General features: G+C 40.8%; 1 protein-coding gene across 1 annotated transcript in view; it reads right to left on the bottom strand.

Annotated features, from left to right (window-relative positions):
- The window catches only part of BORCS5 (BLOC-1 related complex subunit 5), a 71,836-nt gene that overhangs the window by 12,305 nt on the left and 37,901 nt on the right, over window positions 1-21,630 (bottom strand). The window contains exon 3 of the mRNA XM_084286093.1: window positions 5,478-5,635. Coding sequence (XP_084142219.1) covers window positions 5,478-5,635 — 158 coding nt within the window. The remainder of the gene's footprint in view (window positions 1-5,477; window positions 5,636-21,630) is intronic.

The following is a 21,630-nucleotide window of genomic DNA, read 5'->3' as shown; positions in this document are numbered from 1 at the left end:
GCTCTTACAAAAAGCATGGCAGTATGGCATTAAATCCCCTGAAAATACGAGTGGCATTTCAACCAGGAAACTTCAGGAACATTATATCCCAAGGACTTCTCAAACTTTTTCCCTGGATTTTGGCCACTGCTAATTTAAATCTGTGAACCAAAAGTCTCAATTTTGCTTGAAAGTCAAAACTGCCTCATCTAGAAAGTCTTTATATGTTGCATCGAGAGTAAACACATCTCCATTTTCACTCTTGCCAGGCTTCATTTAACTGGCTTGCTTTCAGTCCTCTGAGCCTTTCCCTTTAATGGGATGAAAGGTAAATAGTGGTCTGATCCACATGAGCACACTGACCTTGAGGCAGAGGCCTCAAGCTGAAAAAGGGCTTTGGACTTGCTGAGATCATTCATATTTTGTTGGAGCGATTCAGTTTAGTGAGAAGGTGTGTCATTCTCGAGGCATGCCTACTGCAAACAGGTTTTACAAACAAACACCACCTCCACAAAACTGACCCTGTATTTGGGTCCATTCTCTGAGGGAACATGGGTCTGTTGGGATGGAGCACTGCAGAAATCCTGTCCAGCCTGCATCTTCTTGCTCAGAGAGGGCTACCTCTGCTAAAAAGCGCAAGGTGCATTGCACGTCCCCATCTGGTTGCTGCTGCAGTTAACGGGATCCTGTGCTGCAGCCATGTGCCAGGCAGTGTCCTGCCAAGGCGACTGGCCCAGCACTCCTTTGGTGCTGGTGGTGGGACTGCTCCCCGCGCTTAGAGAGCTTTTCCCTTTATCAACACCTTCAGCATAGCTTGTCCTCTAGTTCCCGCTAGGGAATGTCAAACCTTGACAAGTTCCCCCTAACCCTGCCATCCCTCTCACCTCTGTAATGGGGAGAGTTCAAAGCCAAGGGCCCTGCCCATGGCAGATCCACGCTTCCCTCAGGGTGGCACAAAACAATGCCAGTGACCTCTGCAGGCCACGTTCCCCAGCACATTTTTCCAGGAGATGACAGGTCGCTTAGATAAGAGAAACGCTCAGTGCCACAGAAACAATGCTCTTGCCATAAAGGTCAAAAAGCCACAAGGCATTCACGAAAAATAAACCAAAATTCCTGAATCCCCAAATTGCTGGGCATGTATTATTCACTTCACACAGATGGTGACATGGATGCCTGAAGTACAATTCATGAGTCTTAAATATATGGGATAAGCTAAAATGTGCTTGTATGTAATGATTGTGTTTAACAGTCCTTATCTTCTTCTTGGTCTTACAAAGGCACTAGATTTTTTGCTTATACAAAATAACGATTTAACTCCTATCCCATATTTTCAACAGCTGAAATGTGTTGGGAGACATGATGTGGTGTATGTGTGGCTTCAGAAGTTATTTTCTTACCAAATTTTAACAGACGGATTTTTGGACATCATGACTACATACCCACAGAAGCCCATTACAATTATTTTTGCAGTAAGCTGGTAAAGAAAAAAAATTAATTGATGCACATTCTGGAATATTTGTTCAAAATGCAGGGCCATCACCATACAGGAACTTAAACATATAAAACAAGACATGCACTGTAATTTGTTCCATGGCAAACCACTTACTGTTATTAATGCCTAGGCTCTAACACCAGTTGTTTAACTACTCCACCATCACATATGTTAAGAATGTAAAAGGAATGTTTATTATTGGAAAATGTGTTAATTTTTCAGTGGGTGTCTGTCAGCTTAGAATGAAATATCTTAAATTTCATTTTGTATTGTAACAAGTTTTGTTTTCAAAATCATTATCAGTCTGACATTCCTATGGCAATAAAAGCTACAGATACACTGCATCAATATTTTGTCTTAGGCCAAAGCAAAAGAACTCTCCTAGCAATCCACTTTCAAATAGATTGTATGCACAATTTATCTAGGAACTATATCTGCCTTTATGGGTATACTGGATACTTTGAGTAGCATTTCCCCTTTGTCAGTATTGGAAGTCTAGTAAGAAATGCCAGAAGTATTTTATTTCAAAACAAGGCATGGTTCACCCCTGTAATTTTTAGCCTGAAGTATCACATCCTACGGAAGGTGAATCAGCTCATCCCCATCACGGAGCACACTGCAGTAAAATCCCCACCTAAGGTGAGGAAACGATCAGTTTTACCTGCTAACTAGCTATAACTGCCTTTTCTAACTTAGTATTTTATAAACTTATCTTTTGAAAACACATGTTTTTCTTAGCGTATGTATAACAAACTCACTTGGTGCAATATATTCCACCAGTAGACAAACCAAATCCTGTTTCCAGACCCATCTGAACAGTATGTGCCCAGAAGTCAATAATGTTGTGATTAATCCAACAAGCTAGGAATGGGCATCCTACATAATACCAAAGAGTAGATACACTGCCCAGAAAATGCTATACACAAGCTTTTTTTTTTTCTTAAAAATTGTTGAATTTTGTCAGGCTCCATACCCCTGGATTAACACATACATAAATCCCAAATCACTTTTGTGTTGTTTTTCAAACTGATAAGGGGAAAAAATTAGAAGGAATCCTTCAGTGATGCTGAGATTAAGGCAGTATTACAACAGATGGCGAGTCAGCTGCCAAAAAGTAATATGAAGCATAATATTTAATGCATATTAGTTATTTTTCCCTAAGATGCAAGTGTTCTTTTTTATTTTTTATTTTTTTTGGCAACAAAGACAAAGCTTACTGTGATAAAAACAAACCCTTCTGAAACCAGAAGGTACAAGTAAGTGCAACTGCTGAATATGGGCAGTTGAGTCAACTACCTTCAGTCATGTCTTTGCAATTCTTTCCTCACGAAAGTACTTGGGTAAATACACTTCTTCTTGAGAACAAATATTCAAAGCAGCCTGGACAGCATACAGGTTCCATGTTTAGGAACAAGTAAGGCTCCAGCCAACATACTGCTAACTGGCTAAACTGGGAAGTGGGATAGAGAGCAACTCTAGGCTGTTCTGATTCCCAAAGGAAGGAAACACACAGATGGGTCTACTTAGATCTGCAAAAACTACTGGCATGCCAGGTTTTTGTTTGCCTTAGATTAGTTTCTTTTCAATTAAGCACCATTTTAATTTAAATTGTGTGCTGATTTACAAACCACTGCAGTGAATTATGAGTTATCGAGGACCAATAAATTTGCAACAATACTTCTGAGTTTTTCCAGAAACCAGGAAACTTTTTTTCTGGACACACAAAGAGCAAAAGGTACTTGCACTGGAACATATTACCAATGAAAAACTAAATATGTCCTGGTTGTAGCTTGTGGCATACTATACAGTAGGGCTATTGCTATGCTGAATATAGTCAAAGTTTGAAAACTGAACAGACCTCAGACAAATGGTAGGAATCAGGGACTGAAGCACACCAACATTTTGTAGGAAAATTAAAAGCACTGTTCACTAGATGCCTGTTATCAGAAGAAATAAAAACACTGATACTTTCCGTATTAAAGAGAAAAAAGGGAAATACTAACTACTGAAGTAAGAATAAAATAATTTACTGTATAGCTCATGCACACGTTCTGCTTTTCACAATACACTTCATATTCTCTTTCATTTTTACTCCTTACCAATGGTCAAAGCTTCATCTACATTGCAAAACTAAATCATTGTTGACAAATGGGTGCAGCCAAATATGATTTCCTTTGTCTACACTTGTAACAAGAGACATACCCTGCTCTAGCTCAGCTGCACCCTTTGTTGTCATCAACTGTCAACAGCAGTTCCACTTAGTGCTCTAAAGAGAGCCCAAACAATTAGGAAAGAATGATTTAAACTGAGTGGGTCCCACCCGGCTCCTCCAGAACACACATGCAGAGCAGCTGATACAAGAAAAACATTTAAAAATGATTAGGAAAATGAACAGTAAAGACCCACCAAATCTGGCAGAGGGATTCAAAGCATCTGAAGTTACTTAAGTGTTGTGACACACACACACACACACACACACACACAAAAACAAAAAACCTGACACAACCTGACTTGTGAGTTGCCTGAGTTAGACTCACCCGTTTCTCCTTCACTAGGTCATACAGGAGTCTGTGATAAAGTCATTGACAATACCAGTTATATTACTGGCATTGAGTTAGATTTATTTTCTGTGAAAGAAAATCATAAGCGTTATGAACTGTAAGAAAGTAACGCCATGACTAACTCGAAAGGTAGTCTGTCACTTGCCATATAGAAGTCAAATCCAACTTGGGCAGATTGCACTGGTGGAGTCTACCATGACTTTAAATCATGCTGATACTCACTCTCACACTTTAACAGCCAAAAGAATTACAATCTACTTGGATTAATGCGGTACACTGTCATTAGGCTGGCAATTAAATTCCATTTCTGAGATTGTGTGATCTGAGTCACCAACATCTGCAAATATCTTTACATCTTGTGTAATAGCTGGCCTCAGATCTTGATACGCCAAAGTAAAAAGGCCTTTTTAATGGCTCCCACGTTATTTTGGACTTACAACTTCATGATGACAGCAGCTTCTCAAAACAGCCTATAAATCAAATTTATTATCCAGTTTGTCATGTGGGATTTCTTAACTCTAAGCCAATATAGCAACAATGAATCAAGGTCACTGTTTACAGTGCATGAATAAAAATTAACCACCTGTTCAAAATTTTTTATTTTGACATTGAAAGGTATTTGGTCTCTAACACTTTTGATATATACAGCACTTAAGAGTTCTTACACGTATCTGTGTATTTGAGAAGCCACTCTCAAACAGCATCTCCTCTCATGCCAGCGTACCTTGACTTTAAAAAAAATGTCAGCCATCCTACTGCTTCCAACACCAATAGTTACACAAAAGCAGACAGGCAATGCAGTTTCAGGATGCTTGCCCTAGGAATTAGTTTTCTCCCCACCAGTATCATTGAATATTTAAGCAGGTCAGTGATTTTCAAGTGACTCTTCAGTGATAAGGACAGTAACATACAAAGACTTTTTTTAACTGCCGTACAGATCAGAGAAAAGGCTGACTTTGGAAACATTTTTCCATTTCTTCCATTGAAGAAAGAAAGAGCTACTACCTTCAACCTCTGCTACCTTCTCCATGTTATGATAACCGTTTCTTACCTTAGAGCTTAAACATGATGCCTAAAAAATCTTTAAGCAGACAGCTCTGAATAAGGAATGATATCTTCAAAATCTCCAGTCATCCTTTACTCCTTTAACAATTATTTGCAGTACTCGTAATACTAGAGAAACATACCCTGTTTACAGCCAAGAATCCTAGAACACAACCAGTAAATACACCACCTAAAAGTAACCACAGTGAAAGCCAGGGAATTTTGTTTGACACACACACACACACACAGACGCACAGAGTTTCTCTACTGGGTTTACTTTAAAGCAGACTGCATAAAGCGACCCAAGACCGTGCAAGCATTTGCATTCATAGCTCAAGAGGGTCATCCCAAGGCCCCCAAGCCCTTCCCACTAGACATGGGCATTCTGTGGGCTGTACCTCCTTGATCCGCTTCACAAGCGCATTCTGATCAAAAGCAACCGCTTCTGCACATTGGTGAAGGTGGTCTTGGTACCGGAGACACAGCTGTAGCACTTGGTGGGGGTCCAGCTTTTCCAGCTTGGTGTTGGTCGGAGAGGTCTGCCCACTGAGGAGTCCTAGGTGGCAAGGGAAGGAACGGAGTTAATCTGGCTGTTCACAGAACCAGTTCAACTGCAAGCAGAGAGGCAGCACAACATGTCCAGAAGAAAAGCTTGAAAGGGATGAATAAAAAGCTAATTCAGGTTTGAAGACTACTGAATGGACTTTAACAACATAATGGTCCAGTGAAGGCTAAAAGTGGGAAGGGCATGGATAGAAGATTTATGGACGTTTAGGATTCATAGCAGTGCAAAGAATAGTTTGCCATACAGCTTACCCCTCCTTGACAGAGCTTAAACGCAGAATCTAAACATAGTACCATAATGCACAACAGCTTGGTTCCCAGTGACAGGCTGCATAAAGCAAGTCCTGCTTCATCTCCGTCACAAGCAATTCTGAACTCTGACAAATGAGCCCCCTCCTCATTTATGTATGCCAGAACGGGAAGGAGTGGAGTTCTGCAATCCCCTAAGGGCATGCGACTTGAACTATTTTCACTAGAATCTCACTGTCAAAAACAGATTTCTAAAAAATCATTAAAAATTCACTGGTCCCCCAAAACAAAGCTGAGTGAAAAACGACCCACCTAAGTTAAATTAAAAACTGGGGTGAAACGCTAATGTTTTGCCTACCTTACCTTTTTCAAAGCTTAACTTAGATATATATTTTAAGATCCTTACCTACTCACATGACTCTAGGTTTCACAAAAGGCTCACCAAAAAAGTGTGAGACTTAATACTGGGCCACTGTTAATGTCCAGAGGAGCTAAAGGCAAAACCGTCCAGAGAAATTTCTCCTGCCCATTTTTTGTTGCTTGCACAGTGCAACTTGAGAACCCTTGCTGAGCTCAAGCACGTGTGTCATACTGTCAGCTTTCTCCACAGCTTCTGGAAAAAGCGATACTAAATTCTAAGGCCATCCTTTTTTGTTATTTCCTTTATTTATTTTCTTTTCATTTTCCTCCAGCATTAGCACAACTTCTTTCTAGTTGGGACAACATCCGTGACAAACAGCACACACACGCAATCAGCTTTTTCCAAAACTCCCGTCAAACTATGTAAACTGAATTCAGCAACTGCATGCATGTGCCCTCTGGGGCTCTCCATTTACTGACAGGAAAAGACATTAAAACAGCAAATGTAAGCAAGTATCATACTAAGCAATTAGAAGGAGTAATAAATGCAAGTTATTTGGATTGGAAAAGTTCTTCTAAGAATGTACCTCACTGGGAAATAGAAAGTATTTTGGATGGCCCCCATGCCTATTGCAAGCTACAAACAAATTGTGACATCAAGTTCTTGCCAAAACACTCACAAATAAGACAGAAACCAAGACTAAGTCAGAAATGTCTTATGAATTTAAGAAAGTTAAACCTCTTCAAAAACATTTCCAGACAGAAATGAAAACAAAACTAGGAGAGCAACCTCATCAGATATGATGAAGTAGGTTTACTTTGCATCAACACTCACCGTTTTATTCTCTGAGGATGCTCTCAATTACCCTTTACATAAAACCCATCCTTTCCTCATCTTCAGTGGAAAGAAAGAAAGAAAAAAAATATATAATTTTGTTTTGCTGACTTGTCATCCACTACAGTTGCACTGCCTGTATCAACAGGTGAGGAGAGGATATAGACAGTTAACCATTTGGTCTCAAAAACCTGTATTAGCCAAATCCTTTTTTATGCTCTAGAAAAAATTAGCCCAAACAAAATCTTAGGTCCAGCAATATCAATTGCAAATCTTTCAAGAAAACTTTCAGCTGAAGTGCAAAACTTTAATGAGAGCAAACCCATTGAAGGAAATGAAACTTTTTTTTTTTTTAATGTATACATTACATTTACATGTTTTAGCATTCCTTCGGTTTGTTAATTCTGATCTTCTGTAAATTTATCTTGTCAGGATAAGTGTTCAAATAATGTTGTCAACTTTTAATATGTTGAATGTTCACACAGGAATGAAAAGTTCATCGTACACCCGAGGCTGTTACCCTGTTCCCGCACTGATCAAAATATATGATGCTATCAACCAACTAATTTTCTTTTATTGCTAATCTCTCACCAACTTCAAGAGGAGGAAGAGAATTAGGCTCTGTTTAATAGATTTAATTAAAATGAAGTGTGTATTTTGGCTAAGCTAAGAATTATAAGAGTTGTGAAGCGGAACAGGGCAAGGACTGTTGAATGAGCTATAAAGGACTAAGTTACTCAAATTTATATTTTGTACTTACAACCCTGTACAGGTTGCAAAACGCTAAAAGCAAAATTAATAAACTATAAAGAGCATCTTATTCAGTATCCAGAAAAACGTGAACTCAAGTGAACGGAGACATTAGCTGGGCTATCTTCATAAGGCAGAAGTTCAAATATAACCCAGTAAAAATGTCTGAAGCCATAATAAAAACCAAACAGCATACATTGTTTAAAGATAAAGGATAGCATTATTTTGGTTGATGCAGTAGGGAGAAGCCAAAGCAATTAGCTTTTCTTGAGATCTATGGCTCATGCTGCCCATGCCAGCAAAGAATTTAGTTCTGAATTTCAACTTGTAGGAAAAGAAAGATGGAAGTGAACAGAGGCATGAAAAAAGCCACGCAGTCTTCTACCTGGCAGATATTCCCCTCATCAGAAATCGATCCCCTGTTTTTTGTCATTCACAGTGACTACTTACTGCACACAGTGTAGATATTAAAATTTTATTAATTCATTGCATTTTATTTCTTAGCAAATCGGTAGCTTTGCTCCAAATGAGCAGTTGGCAGCAGTAAGTCACCTTGACACTTCGTGGAAGTCTTCAAACATGCAGATTCCAGAGAGATTTTACCAGGGGAACCCTGGGAAATAGGAACTGAGATGTGGGGCTGGGAAGGAGCCTCTGGAGTCCAGATCTCTTTCCTGCCTCCTCTCCCCAGCAGCAGACAGCAAGCCCCAAAGGCTTTCATGCAATATCTGCTCCACAAGCTCTGCCCTCCAGAGATAGCAGCACGCTTCCCAACACCCTTGAAAAATTGAAGATCCACAGGAAAACACCCAAACCAAGAGCGATACATGGAAAAAGGGCAGGAGGTTAAAAGGGTGTTGCTTGTATCCTTTGTTCGTATACAACAGAAAGCTGAGGAGACCAGCTAAAAGCCATCAGCAATTCAGCATCGAGGAGGTTTTGTTTCTAGAGCAGATAGCCAGCACTGCGAACTTCCAGGTATTATTAAATAACTTGCTTCTTGAAAATCACAACTTCCTCCTCAAAGCTTTGTCCCACACTTTGAACTCTTCACCGAACAGGCCCATCCTCAGGGATGGAAGCAGGACTAGTCGACAAGCAGTTTTCAAAAGGATATGAGATCATATCTGTTGCAACAAAACATTTATTAGGTCAGTCTTTCAAGTGCCAAAAGGTGGAGGGAGACAGAGGTCTCCGCGTGGTTCGGGCTCACTCCAGACACAGCTAGCGCTTGAACCTGCTCAGCAGCAAGTACCTAAGTGCCGAACTGCCACTACTTCACCGGGGAAAGGGTGTTCCTGTGATTTCATCGCTGTGATTATTACTTTTCTTCCCCTGCCCCCTCCAAGAGCGCATTTCTGCTCTTACACGGGAAGAAAACAGAATCTGAAGTCTTCAAGTCTTATTAAACTGAGTAGTCGTTTCCCAAGCTGTTGGTTCTCTTCCAAAGCGAGAAGCACACCCAGCACGGCTTTTATACTGACTGAACTGTAGAGAAGAGAACGCTTGGCACATGAGAGCCACAACTTCCCCCGTGTGATAAGGGAAGGCGGTGTGGAGGATGTCATGGCTTGGGGAAAACAAAAACGGGGACATGGGAGACGGACTACTGCCGAGCTTCAGTGTACAGACCAAAAATGCTTTGGCAACTGCCAAACATGCACATTCTTAGCTATCAAATTACACTGTAAAACAAATAAGACGACAGACCACATTACGTGCCTGCCATGATGAAGAGAAGTCAGGATCTGCTGCTTGCTCTGGATACATCCAATGAAAAAACAGCGTACCCACGAAGGTGATAATAAGCAATGGGACAAACAGAGATTCACATTTCAGCTCCTAAATGGTGCTTTAGGGAGAAAAAGAAAAGCATACCAAGTATGTCGTGCATAGAAAAATATCATATATCACTACAAGGCAGGCTGACCCATGGACTTGACAAATCTGTTATTGTTTCCATATTCCTTGGCAAAGCAGAGGCATGTTAAAACCATTTTCCTCCTACTTAGTCATCTCCTCGTTGGTTCCAGGTCAATGTACACTTCCAACAAATCACATCCTACTGAGCAGAAGAAAGCTGTTAGTTTAAAAAGCATTTTTATGACTAGAAAAGTTTGTGAGAAGATGCTTTACATGGTATACTGACTCTACATACGTACAGAGCCCAGTTACCAACCACAGTCATGTTCTGCTGCTTTTAGGGACAATCCTAACAACAATGGGAGTGCTTTCCAACTTGAAACATATTATTACTTCTTTGTGCCTTATGTAGTACCCTTTCAAGCAGTAATGGCAGACATCACAGAAAGAAAATAAAATGTCCAATGTTGTTAATTTATTTATTACAGGCAACAGAGCACAGGACACTGTGGTCTTCTTACCTATTTAGAGGCCAGAAGGGTTATGGTCATTCAAGTAATCAACCCTTCTGTGGAATAGAAGAGAAGACTTCTATGGTAACCACTTGTTTAATAAGACCAGAAGTTTACCTTGACCAGAATAGTGCTCCCAACATTTCACAACAGTGGACATTTAGAAAAGAAGGTCTTCATCTCTGCTTCGTCCTCTAGCACAATCATCCTACCTCCAAGTTATTTTTTCTCTGAACTTTGTAATACTGTGGTCCGTGAAGCTCTGACACTTAAATTTCTGTGCAACAGCAGCAATCTAGAGTGGAGTGTACTTTTTTCCATCGTGTTTCCCAGATTAAGAACCCACAGTTAAGTCTCCTCTCCTACAGAAGACTTAATTTCTCTGATTATTTCTCTAACGCCCTCAAAGAACCCTGCACCCTGAGGCCTGACTTCCCTCTTTTAAAGCCAAGTCAATTCTTCTCTGATGCATGGTGTTTACAAGTCTAAAAATCCAGTTGCTTCTGTAATTGCTACCCCTTTGCTGGACTGACTATTCAGCAACACCCTTTTTAAGGGCTTGCATTACAGCGTACTGCATGTCATCACCTTTTCTCCTGTGAGCAAGGTTAAATGAAGCAATAGATTACACACTGTGATTAGCAATAGCTTGTCAACTTTATAGAGGCGCTCCCAGTTCTGGTACCTCTTTCTGAAGATTTATTACTGTGTACATTACCATTTTTTTTTTGTAAAACCTCTGCTGTGAATACTTCTCATTCAGCCTTGTAAAGAACGATATACTTTTGTAATGAATGCTGATTCAACTAATTGATTTTGCTTTTCTCAAATTCTTCTCTGACAATCCCACAGACTCTTCAGAAAGCTTCCAAAGAATCTAAGGAGTTTTCATAAGCATATGTTATTAGCTGTTCTTAAGGAATTTCTCTTCTGGTATTTCTTATTTAACGATTTCTTATTTAAACTGCTAGAGTTTGTAAACTTCTGCTCACCTATCCAAGATTTCCTTTTGCCTTTAATTTTTTTTTGAAATATCTTTTTGCCTATAGCTCTTTTCACACTCCTTCAACAAGGCAATCCCTCCCAACCCTTTCAAAATCACCTTTGCTGCCTGCAACTTACTTCTTTTCAGCTGTTTCTAATTCCTCCTCCTTACCACCCTCTTTTCTTAATGAAACTCCTCTTCATATATTTAACCCAAGACAGTAAAACTTCCTCAGCTCTTCCACTCCTCACTGAATTTGAGGAGGCTCTGGTTGCTACCAACAAAATAGTGCTGGGTCATTTCACACACCCTCTTTAAAAGACAACATTAGTTTTACCTTAAAAAGTGGTGTTTTTCAGGTCTGCAGGAATTTTCCAGTGTTACAAGATTATTTAAAAATGATCAGACCAACAATTTCCCTCAACAAGCACTTGTAATGCTCTTGGGTAAAGCTACCCAGTCTGGCTACTCTCACAAATGAAGTCTGCCCTCAGTAGCCACAGTTTAACTATGACAACATCATACAGTTGCCTTCCTCATTGCTATTTTTGGGGAGGCTGTTTTGTGAGCACCTTCAGGTATCCTAGAGTACCAAAAAAAAAAAAAAATCCACACAAGAAACAGATGAGACTCCATAGACTGAACATTCTTTCTTGACCATTACTGCTTGCACAAGTTTGGAGGCAACAATTTGCTATTAGCTGAGATAGAGAGCTCATTTCCCCATGCAAGAGGACTTTAATATGACATACGGAAAAGAAACAATTGCACGTGTGTGTGCAGCAGAATAAAAGGCATTGAAATACATCCAAACATACAAAGTAAGCAGATTTATATGGTTCTTATTGACCAAATGCTTTGAATTGTCATTGTGTACTTCCTCCTCTCATTCTTGAAGACTAACAAAAGACTACATTTTCAGCAAAGCCTTTTTTTTTTTCCCTTGATAATTCTGTTAGGATACATCAAAATTTATACATTCAGAGATGGAAAGCCAGGCTGCCCTTAAGAAAAGGGCATACACCATAGAATTAGTAGAGGTCAAGTATGACGAAAGGCAACTTCCAAAAATATAACCAAAATTACAGTTAGTAATTAAAGTAAGAAAACTTTAACCTCAACTGTAGATGACCACATAATCTTTTTTACAAATCAGTTTATTTTCTAAAATCACACCGATAAAACACCTTGTAATAAAATACGTATTTACTCAAAGACAAAATCCAGCTTTGTTGCCTGTGTATTTTCAATTCCTTTGAACTTTAATAGGGAAACACAATGACTGTAGGCAAACTAAATAGCTATTATGTGAGCAAAGAACATATTTGTATTGTGGCAAGGAATGTTGGCTGTAACAGCAATTTTTCCTCTATTTTGGAGTTCATACCATGTGATCTGTTACTTCTGCATGGGTGACAGATGGGCTGAAGACTCTTGTCTTGTCACATCATTTAACAGGCAACTTTTCTGACCAAAGAGTCCAAATACTCTCTCAGTATGAATATTGTGCCTCAGTTTCCTAACACCACAAGCTATTACTTGTAAGATAATACTCATTAAGATATAAAAATCACCACTGCTTTTATTCCTCCATCATTTACCTTTAAAAAATAAAATAAAATTAAGAAGATCAAAGACATTAAAGTTTCTTTAAAAGTGTAGTTTTAAAGAACAAAAAATCCAATCTCTTATGGTTTTATACCTATTAGAGGCACAGATCTTACATTAGGAGAAATTGTGATTGAGGGTTTTTTGTTATTACTATTATTAAATGCACTAAGACAATCTGTTTATGATATTTCTGCTTTACTTTTGAGCCTCATTTTTATTAAGGCTTAGATCTGACAAAAATTTCTGTAGACCATTAAAACTTTCTCCTGTCAAATAGGGATGGTTATAATGGTTATACGTAATCACTAAGGCACTCATAATTTTTTGCACCACTTAAGCTTCCAACATCTCTAAAGCAACAACTTTCACTCCATACTTTGTATGATCTGGAAAGCAGTGAGTGCGATGGAGCCTGATCATGACTAGGAATTTGAAGACTGCTGCAAAACAGAAACGTTTCATTGATGCCAAAGTTTTCTATATTGAAATTCCAGTTTGAAAAGAGGAAAACCACAAACAAATCAGAAATGCTTCCTCACATGGCCTGTTAGAAATCTGTATGCCCAAAAGGGGAAAACAGCGTCCGGTCTGCGTGCACTAAAGTTTCTGTCTGCAGTTATTTAGATATGCCTCTTTTTAAGTATGAGATTGCTGTGTGATAAGCCTTGGAAAAGTTGCTATTGGTTACCAGAAAATCGGTAGCATGTCTACTAATACCCTTGTTTTGAAGCTTCAGGTAGGGAAAAAGGTACACAATGTACTCTGGAGAAAAGCACACAGCTGCACTATGTCACATAAAAGCAGCCAAGATACAGATTTTTTATTTTTATTTTTTTTAAAGCTTCTGGATCACAGAAGTGATATGTAAGAGAGTGTTTTTGACTAAGCATTTGCAATATTGTATGGTCCACTTCCTGCCACAGGCCCAAAAGGATAATTATAAGCAAAAGATTAGGAAAAGAGATGGGATAATTCACAGGAAAGAGAGAGATAGTGGTTCTGTGTCGTGCAATAAACTGTACTCACTTACTCTAGAGCAACTTTTAAAATTTATTTTTTTTTTGCAAACACATCAAGACAGACCTAAGACCTACCATCATTTGATAATGTAAGCACATGATATCGGCAGGCTACAGCTGACCTCCTTATTCCAAACACGATACACATAGGCAGAAGAGTAACGTCATTTTACAAGATGAGAAATGGAGGCACCAAGAGATTAAGTGATTTATCCGAGACCACATGGAAGCTGCTGTCCCCCAGCCTGATGACTTCACCAGCGGAACATCCCTCCCCTTCTCTCACTCTCAAGTAACAGACTCCAGCAGCTCAGGAAGCAGCAGAGCCAGTTTTCCTGTGGAACTGTCAGTGTCAAACACATTTGTGCAGTCTCTCCCACACAGATTCTCAGACATCTAATAAAGGTTCATGATACAACCAGAGACAAATTAAGGTATTCTTCTCTCCCGACCCCCATGTACACACTCCGCTAAAGGGAAGGTCCAGCTCCCTTCTTCCCCACCTCACATGCCTCATGCCCACCACAAGCAAGCACTGATGTGCAGTTACTGCACAGAGAACGATTCACTTTGCTAAAATAGCAGAGGACAAACCCAGTGGCTTGTTGTTTTTGTTTTTGTTTTTTTTTTTTTCCTTTCTCTAGGGTTGCAGAAGGACTCAGCTTACCAGGAGCTCAAAAACTACAGCTAGTATCTGGAGATGCAGGAGAGAGAAAAGCAAAGGACAGAGGGAGATCTGTCTGTGTGAGCAACAGCAAGCTGCTACTTCAATTTTTTCTGCATGCAAAACCTTTGAAGAGTCTCAGCTTTACCTGTCCACCTCTCTTCCTTAAAATAACAGGACTTTAACTAGCTTTCCTAACTCTCTCCACTGCAAAATTTGGTCGACATTTGCTAGCAGACACAAAGTTTTCTAGACTGTAGATGGAAGAGAAGAGGGTAAATAGGAGCAAATACACTCAATTTCTCTTAAATAAATACGAACAAATAAACAACAAAAACCAGAAAACTAAAAGTCATCTAACTGATTCTATTGTCAGTAGTAAGATAGTTCCTTGAGGCTAACCTTTATTTTCTTTTAAGTAAAAGTGTATGGAATTTTATCCACACATACTAACAAGAAAAATAAAAATAAAAGAACACAGTGTTGAGTGGTCTATAGAGGAAAGGAGACATCTGAAGTCACCTGTAAGTACAAGGGCACCCATGTGAAGCTGTGGCACGTCTGCTATTCCACAATAACCAGCCTGTGTACACACCCAAACCCCAAGTAAATTCAGTGGGGGCCAAGTACACCGTGCTGCTTTTACCAAGATGCAAAAGCACACACGCAGACAGTTCCTACACTATAGCCTAAGAGCTGCAAGTCTGAGTTCACAACCTGGTTTTCTCCACGGTAACTTATTCACATGCCTTGTGCCTGAGACCATGTTACAGGAAAGACTACTTGAAGCAAAATGACCAGCCCCTTCAGGTTTATACAATCAGATTACAACGTGTCAACAAATGAGATATGGCTCTTCAACGAGTGATATATTTTATTAGGTTAACTGATACTGCTGTCTGTTGCTTTCCTCCAAATTTCTGGGCACCTTCTTCAATTCAAATGTCAATTTGAAACTATCACGACTGAAATTTATTGCCAAAACGTGGCATAGAGCAAGACTGATGAACTGCATTGACTTGCAGAGGCAGTGAGTCCAAGACTCCACTTCTGTTTTCCAGAGATGACGAAAGCTGTTTTAAAGGTGCTAGAGAAATCTTTAGAGATTGAAAGAGATCCTTTTAAATATGTAATAGGATCTGCTGATAAAAGTTTTCATCGATGATTTGTAACTGCAAGCAAAACATAGCACTGACTGTGGTATAACCACCATTTGTACACATGAAAGGCACAGTTTCTATTTGGTATGTAGTAGTACTTTTAACATCTGTCCTATCTTTTGTGTACTATCACAACAAACACCATACACTCAACTACAACTGCAGCCGCAAATCTTAAGGGCTTGAGCCATGGCACATTGCCAAGTAAAAATAATGTCATGGCCAAGAGTTATGGACATGTCATAACCTTTGTCCATTTTTCCAAGAGCTCTAACTGAAATATACACTAAAGAAGAACTATCCAAAATATACTGTTGACAGTTTCTGGCCACAGGTACTAGGAACAGGAATTTCTGTCTATTATGTGCATTCAGAAAAACATACCAAAGAAGAGTGATTTGTAAATGCTGATGAGTTGGCGTTTTCCACTTTATCTTCTTTTCTCATGTGCGACCCAATTAATCATTCATCCATTTTGCTGGCAACATGGGCTGCCATTTCATTGAACGGCTCAGGTTGTAAGGGACCTTAAAGTGGTGCTTAGGGACATGGTTTAGTGGGTGACATTGCTGGTAGGGGTATGGTTGGACCAGATGATCTTGGAGGTCTTTTCCAACCTTAACGATTCTGTGATTCTGTGATCTAACTCCAACCCCCCTGCCACGGGCAGGGATGCCACCCACTAGATCAGGTTGGCCAAGGCCTCATCTAACCTGGCATTGAACACCTCCAGGGATGGGGCATCCACAGCATACTGGTTTTATTGTGGCTGATATTTCTTGAACTAGATAGCTAATTTTTTCCTACGTGCTGTGGTAACATGATCTGGAAGCTTTTATTGTGTAAGCCCCGTATTTTTAAGACTGACTTGGGGACCATATAAAGATGTTCTCTGAAGGTTTTACCAGCATACCTTCCAAATGGCTGCATTACTCAGGAGCAGCAGAGTATAGTTGGGACTGATGAAACTTCTTAAATGATACAACCCACACATACATAGCTCATACAGCATGCACTTCACAGAAGATAAGTAATTACTCCTCACTTCTTGAAACTAACTTACCTGGACTCTAGTTTATTAGGATAAGTGGTTATCTGCTAGTAAGGCCAGCTGAGTAAGAGAAGGTAAGGTTCTACCCACTGCATTCCTCTTGGTGAGTACAAAGCAAGCAAGCGTCACTTTGGGAACCTGGCTGTCCTCAGCAGATCAAACTTCTTAGCCTGGCAACTCCACTGTCCAAACAGAACAAAATTATTCAGGGCGAGCTGTTTCCTATTAAATGATCATATCATCTGACATTTTCTCTGTGCACGCCTGCTGCCGAACTCTGAACCATTGCTTTCCTCTCTATTCTCTCTCCCACCTGTATTTAAATATTCAAGTTCCTGTCTTCCCAATTCACGTCAACCACATTCAAGTGCTTTTCTTTCTCAGTAGTCTGTTTTTATTTTTCTCCCTCATCCACCAGAATTGATTTTAGAAGTAACTCAAGGGATACTATGGATGCCATTTTTCCCAGCAGTATTAGTATCTAAACAAGTAGCACTGTTCCCAGCATTGTATTGCAACATAAGGGTGTTTTCCAAGGCCAGAAGGCATCATGGAGCTGGAACTGGCATGAAATTATAACAGCTAAACTGAGGACACTGAAATTACTCAGAGGTTGAATTGGGGAGGGAAGGAGGAGACAACAGGCAATATTTACTTTTAACAGGGTGTTTAAAAAACTAACCACTCAGCTTTGTGTGACTTATTAGGGCACCTAAAACATTCAGCAGTTACACTGAAATAAGTGGCCTGCTGTGCTCTGTATTACTTGCATGTTTATCATCTACTGTCAAATACTGTCAAGTGGCAAAGTACCTTGAAGAAAGACAAAGCACAATAAGGAATCCCTAGCATGAAGTGTTTTAAAATCCCAACAGAAAAAAAAAAATCTTGAAAATGGTACCACCTCTGCAGTAGACTGTTTACACTTCGGTAAATGAACTCCTTAGTAAAACATTACAAAACAGCATCGCCTTACTATTAAAATAAGCTGCTACTTAAGAAAGCGTTGAATATTGACAGTGACACTTGTAAGGACAGGATGGCACAAGTAACCCGTACGTAATGGCAATCTAGGAGTGCCGCCTCCATCAGTTACGCACGCAGCACATAACGGCACGCGGTTAGCAAGCCTGGGAGCTCCTTGAACCCTGGCTCCCCACGCTCTGAGACAATGACTTGAATCCCATCATGGCCATAAACCTGGGAAGACGCTGCTCGGAGCCAGCGCTGACAACTTCCACATTCCAGCTCTGCCAAGCACCTACGTCACTCCCTCTGTGGTTAGATATACCCAGAATATAACAATTCATTTCTCCCTTCGCTTAACTCTAGCCTCGAACAGTGCAGCTGTGAAAACATACCACCCCACACATTTTTTTGTTTAATTATTATTACTTTTAATACACGGTCTGCTGATGTGTTCACGCACAGCACGAAATCTGCTTTCTAAATCTATCCTGGAAAGTATCGGTCATTGCACAGCAAAGCTTCACTTCCTCACCATAGCACTTCTCAATAGATATCTTTCAATTTGTAGGTGGAGTGGCACTCTTCCTTCGTGCCTCCCTCAAGGTAAGAGCTATCACAAGAGTTAGCAGCCTCTATATGCCTCGTAGCTGGGACACCTTCCCGCAGTTGGGAAAAGAGCACTGCCCGTGTCTGAAACAAGTATGGTCATGGACCTAAATCCTGAGCTGATCTTAGGACTCTCTGCCACTGAAAATGGCATGGGTCTTGTTGCACTGCCAGCCCTCCTTGCTGGGGCCCTTCCTTGTATCCGTTGTGGTTGCTGCTGCAGGACGCTGCTCACCTGCCCAAGAGCTACCAGCTTGCTGCCTCTGGTTCCCCACCAGCCTGGCTCACCAGGAGGCCACGAGACTCAGAAGCAGCACAAAACATGCAGCTATAGCAATGATCTTCCTCCTCTCGCTGTTGGCTCAGTTCACCCCACCCAGAGGATGACCTGAGAAAGGCAGGTGTTCAGAGCCTGGGGCAGAGCCTGGCATGCATTATGAGGCCAGACCAGGCGCGGACTAACTCTCAGCATCCTCTGACTACACAAAGACACATACAAGGAAGACAGAAAAACATGGCATGCTGGCATGCTATAGATGCATACAGTGTCAGAGTAAGACCAGTCAAAGTAACGGGTACGTGGGGACATCTGTCAAAACCTTTTGCTTCTAGCACTAGAAAATATGCACAAAAGCCAAATAAAACTGAAGACACTAAGCAGTTAGTCAACTGTTGAGCATTTTATCTGATATAGCTTTAAAAAAGAAAGAAAAAAAAAAAAACAACAAAAAAACAGAAACCAAACCAGGCTTCTGACTTGGTTTACTCTAAGTGAAATTTAAGAGCACTTCAATTAACACATCTCCACTGGGTACTCCGCTCATGCACAGAGCCAGCCTGAAATCTTGGCGCGGGCTCTGGCACCGCAGCCTTTGCAATGACTAACGAGTGGCCTGAATTGGATCACAGAGCCACGGTGCTCAGCCACCACACTTTGTGCCTGAGGAAGCAAGCTCAGGTCTCCTGGCACAGCGGAGGAGCAGCACACATCCTCAGTCCCCAGTGGGTGGCCTGTGGCAGGCCTGCCCCACTCCGTGCCTGCGGCCTGGGCAATGCGGAGCCCTCAGGCAAGACAACTGACAGGAAACTTCCCCAGCAGCCACCCACAGGCACCTCACCGTTATATATGGAGTGGTAATTTGTGTCGAGAAGATGGTTGATACTAATAAAGAAGGGGGAGATGTGGGAGTGTGGCCATGGGGGTCGGAAAGCCCCATCATTTATGATAACATCAGACTCTTAAGGATGAGGCCATCAGGAATGTAAAAGAGTTTAGAGGGAACAAAGAAGGGTGATTCAGGAGACTCCATGCAGTCTCGTGTTTCTTGTTCTCCAGACATTAAGGCATGGAAGTTTTTGGGTGTTTGGTGTTGTTGTTATATGCAATGTTGTTTGACCAATGAAAAGTTGTTTGAAAAGAACTGCTGTGGGGAGAAGGGTATAAGAGCCTGCCCTCTATATAAAAAGGCAACACGATATAATGAAGTTGTCATCAATAAAGAAGCAGAAAGAAGGAATGAAAAGGAACAGGCTGGCAGAACGGAGACCAGGACAGGAACAGGCACATTGATCGCCTCATGAAGACAGGTTTGGCCAAACTCAGCAAACCGCTCAAAGAAGCTCGTACTGAAAGTCGCTGGAAACAGGTGCACTGGAGCTGGAGAGAAGTTCAAGCTGAGAGAAGCGGACCTGTGCACACAACCACCCCTTGCTGGTAAGCAGTTGCGCATTATGGGGAATCATACGTCCTTAGAAACAAAGACTGTCCTGGTAACCTTACAGCTTATTCTCCTTATTAACAATCAGACAGTTTATGATCCTGAAATACGGGACCAAGTTGAGGTCAAGGTGTGGGACTCTGCAACTAAAAATGACAAGGTTGCAGTGGGATTGCTTGGCACCTGGCGAGCAATCTCTGAGGCCTTAAAGAGCCATGTGGGACCACAGTCAGAAACGTGTGGTTTACCAGATAGTGAGGGAGCTGCGGGCTCCTTTACTGATCCGACTGCTACACCATCGGCCCCTCTGTTGCTACAGCTATCGAAGGCTTTTGCTGTTATGCCCCCTGCTGACCTGGATGTGCCTTTTGACCCAAGCCTATTGGCGTTGAAAAGGAGATGGATATGCTTTTCTTCGATCTGGGAAGAAGGGGATACATAAGGCCCGAAGGCCAAGTTGCTTGACAACTTAAAGCAAGACATATTGTTCAAAAGGAATGGAAAATAGAAGCTTGTTAGTAATCAAGAAAAGGAATGGAAAATGGAGACTGTTCAGTCATGGAACTTAAAGGATTGTTTGTTACCTTCTCTGATTATACATATGTATTATAGGCATACTCAGGTTTAGTATGTAAAAGCAATGTTCTATATATTTAGAATGTTTGATGATATATTGATATATTTAGAATGTTTGATGTTTGTGTGTGCTTGTTGGTGGAGCGTAGACTCCCCGCACACCCAGCGCTGTTTACTTGCCTTTTATAAATATTACTAAATTTAGATTGAGTTGAGACTTCATTTATAACATCGCCTTCTGCCCCCTGGGGAAACACTGACCTGTTCTATCCCTCAGAGCCACAAGGGCACCAGAACACCTGCTGGAGAAATCCTACTGGCTGAGCTGTCTTTCAGGTTAAAGACAAGAACTCGCACAAAAAGGATGGATTGAAAACATTGAGCTGTGAGCCAGAAGTTCAGCTCGAGCTGGAAAAGGACCGGTGTAGTTCTTGCATTAAAGCACACAAAGTATCTGAACAAGTATTTATTTAATTAAAGTTCAGCCCCAAATTCCTTTAAGCAGGAGAAAAGGGGGGTGTTTTTCCAGTACAATCCAAAGGCTGCATTTCATCTCCTTCCCAGTGGCTCCACCTCAATAAAGCAATTTTGCAGCTCTGTCCTCCACTGCTCCCTGGCTTCCCCAGGCCCCGAGGAGCATGCCTGGAGAGGCAGCCACAACGGGACTGCAGGGCGCAAGGAGCACAGCATCCACGGGTAAACCTGTGGCCTGTGCCAGAGCACCAGAACAAAAAGAAAACAGCAATATATTACCTTAACTTTTTTTAAAAAAAAGCTATTATTCTATATTAATATGTAGATTCACACTTTCATATAAAGCACCATTTCTTCTCTCTCTTCACGATCTGAAACTACCGCTTTGCAACACTGACAGCAACTAATTCTTACATTCTCTGCAGAAGGCTCTGACTTCAGATAAGAAATAAAATAGCAGGAAGTGATGAGCTCCGAAGCCAAAGAGATTTGTTGCCAGGCAAATATTCTTCTTTGTTACAAAATTAGGGAGAGAAAAAAAAAAGGCAGAACTGATTCCAAATTAGGTTTTTGAGATTATCCAGG

Source organism: Netta rufina, assembly GCF_964035555.1.
Source record: "Netta rufina genome assembly, chromosome: 1".
Lineage (NCBI taxonomy): Eukaryota > Metazoa > Chordata > Aves > Anseriformes > Anatidae > Netta > Netta rufina.
This window is presented reverse-complemented; position numbering and strand designations above follow the sequence as displayed.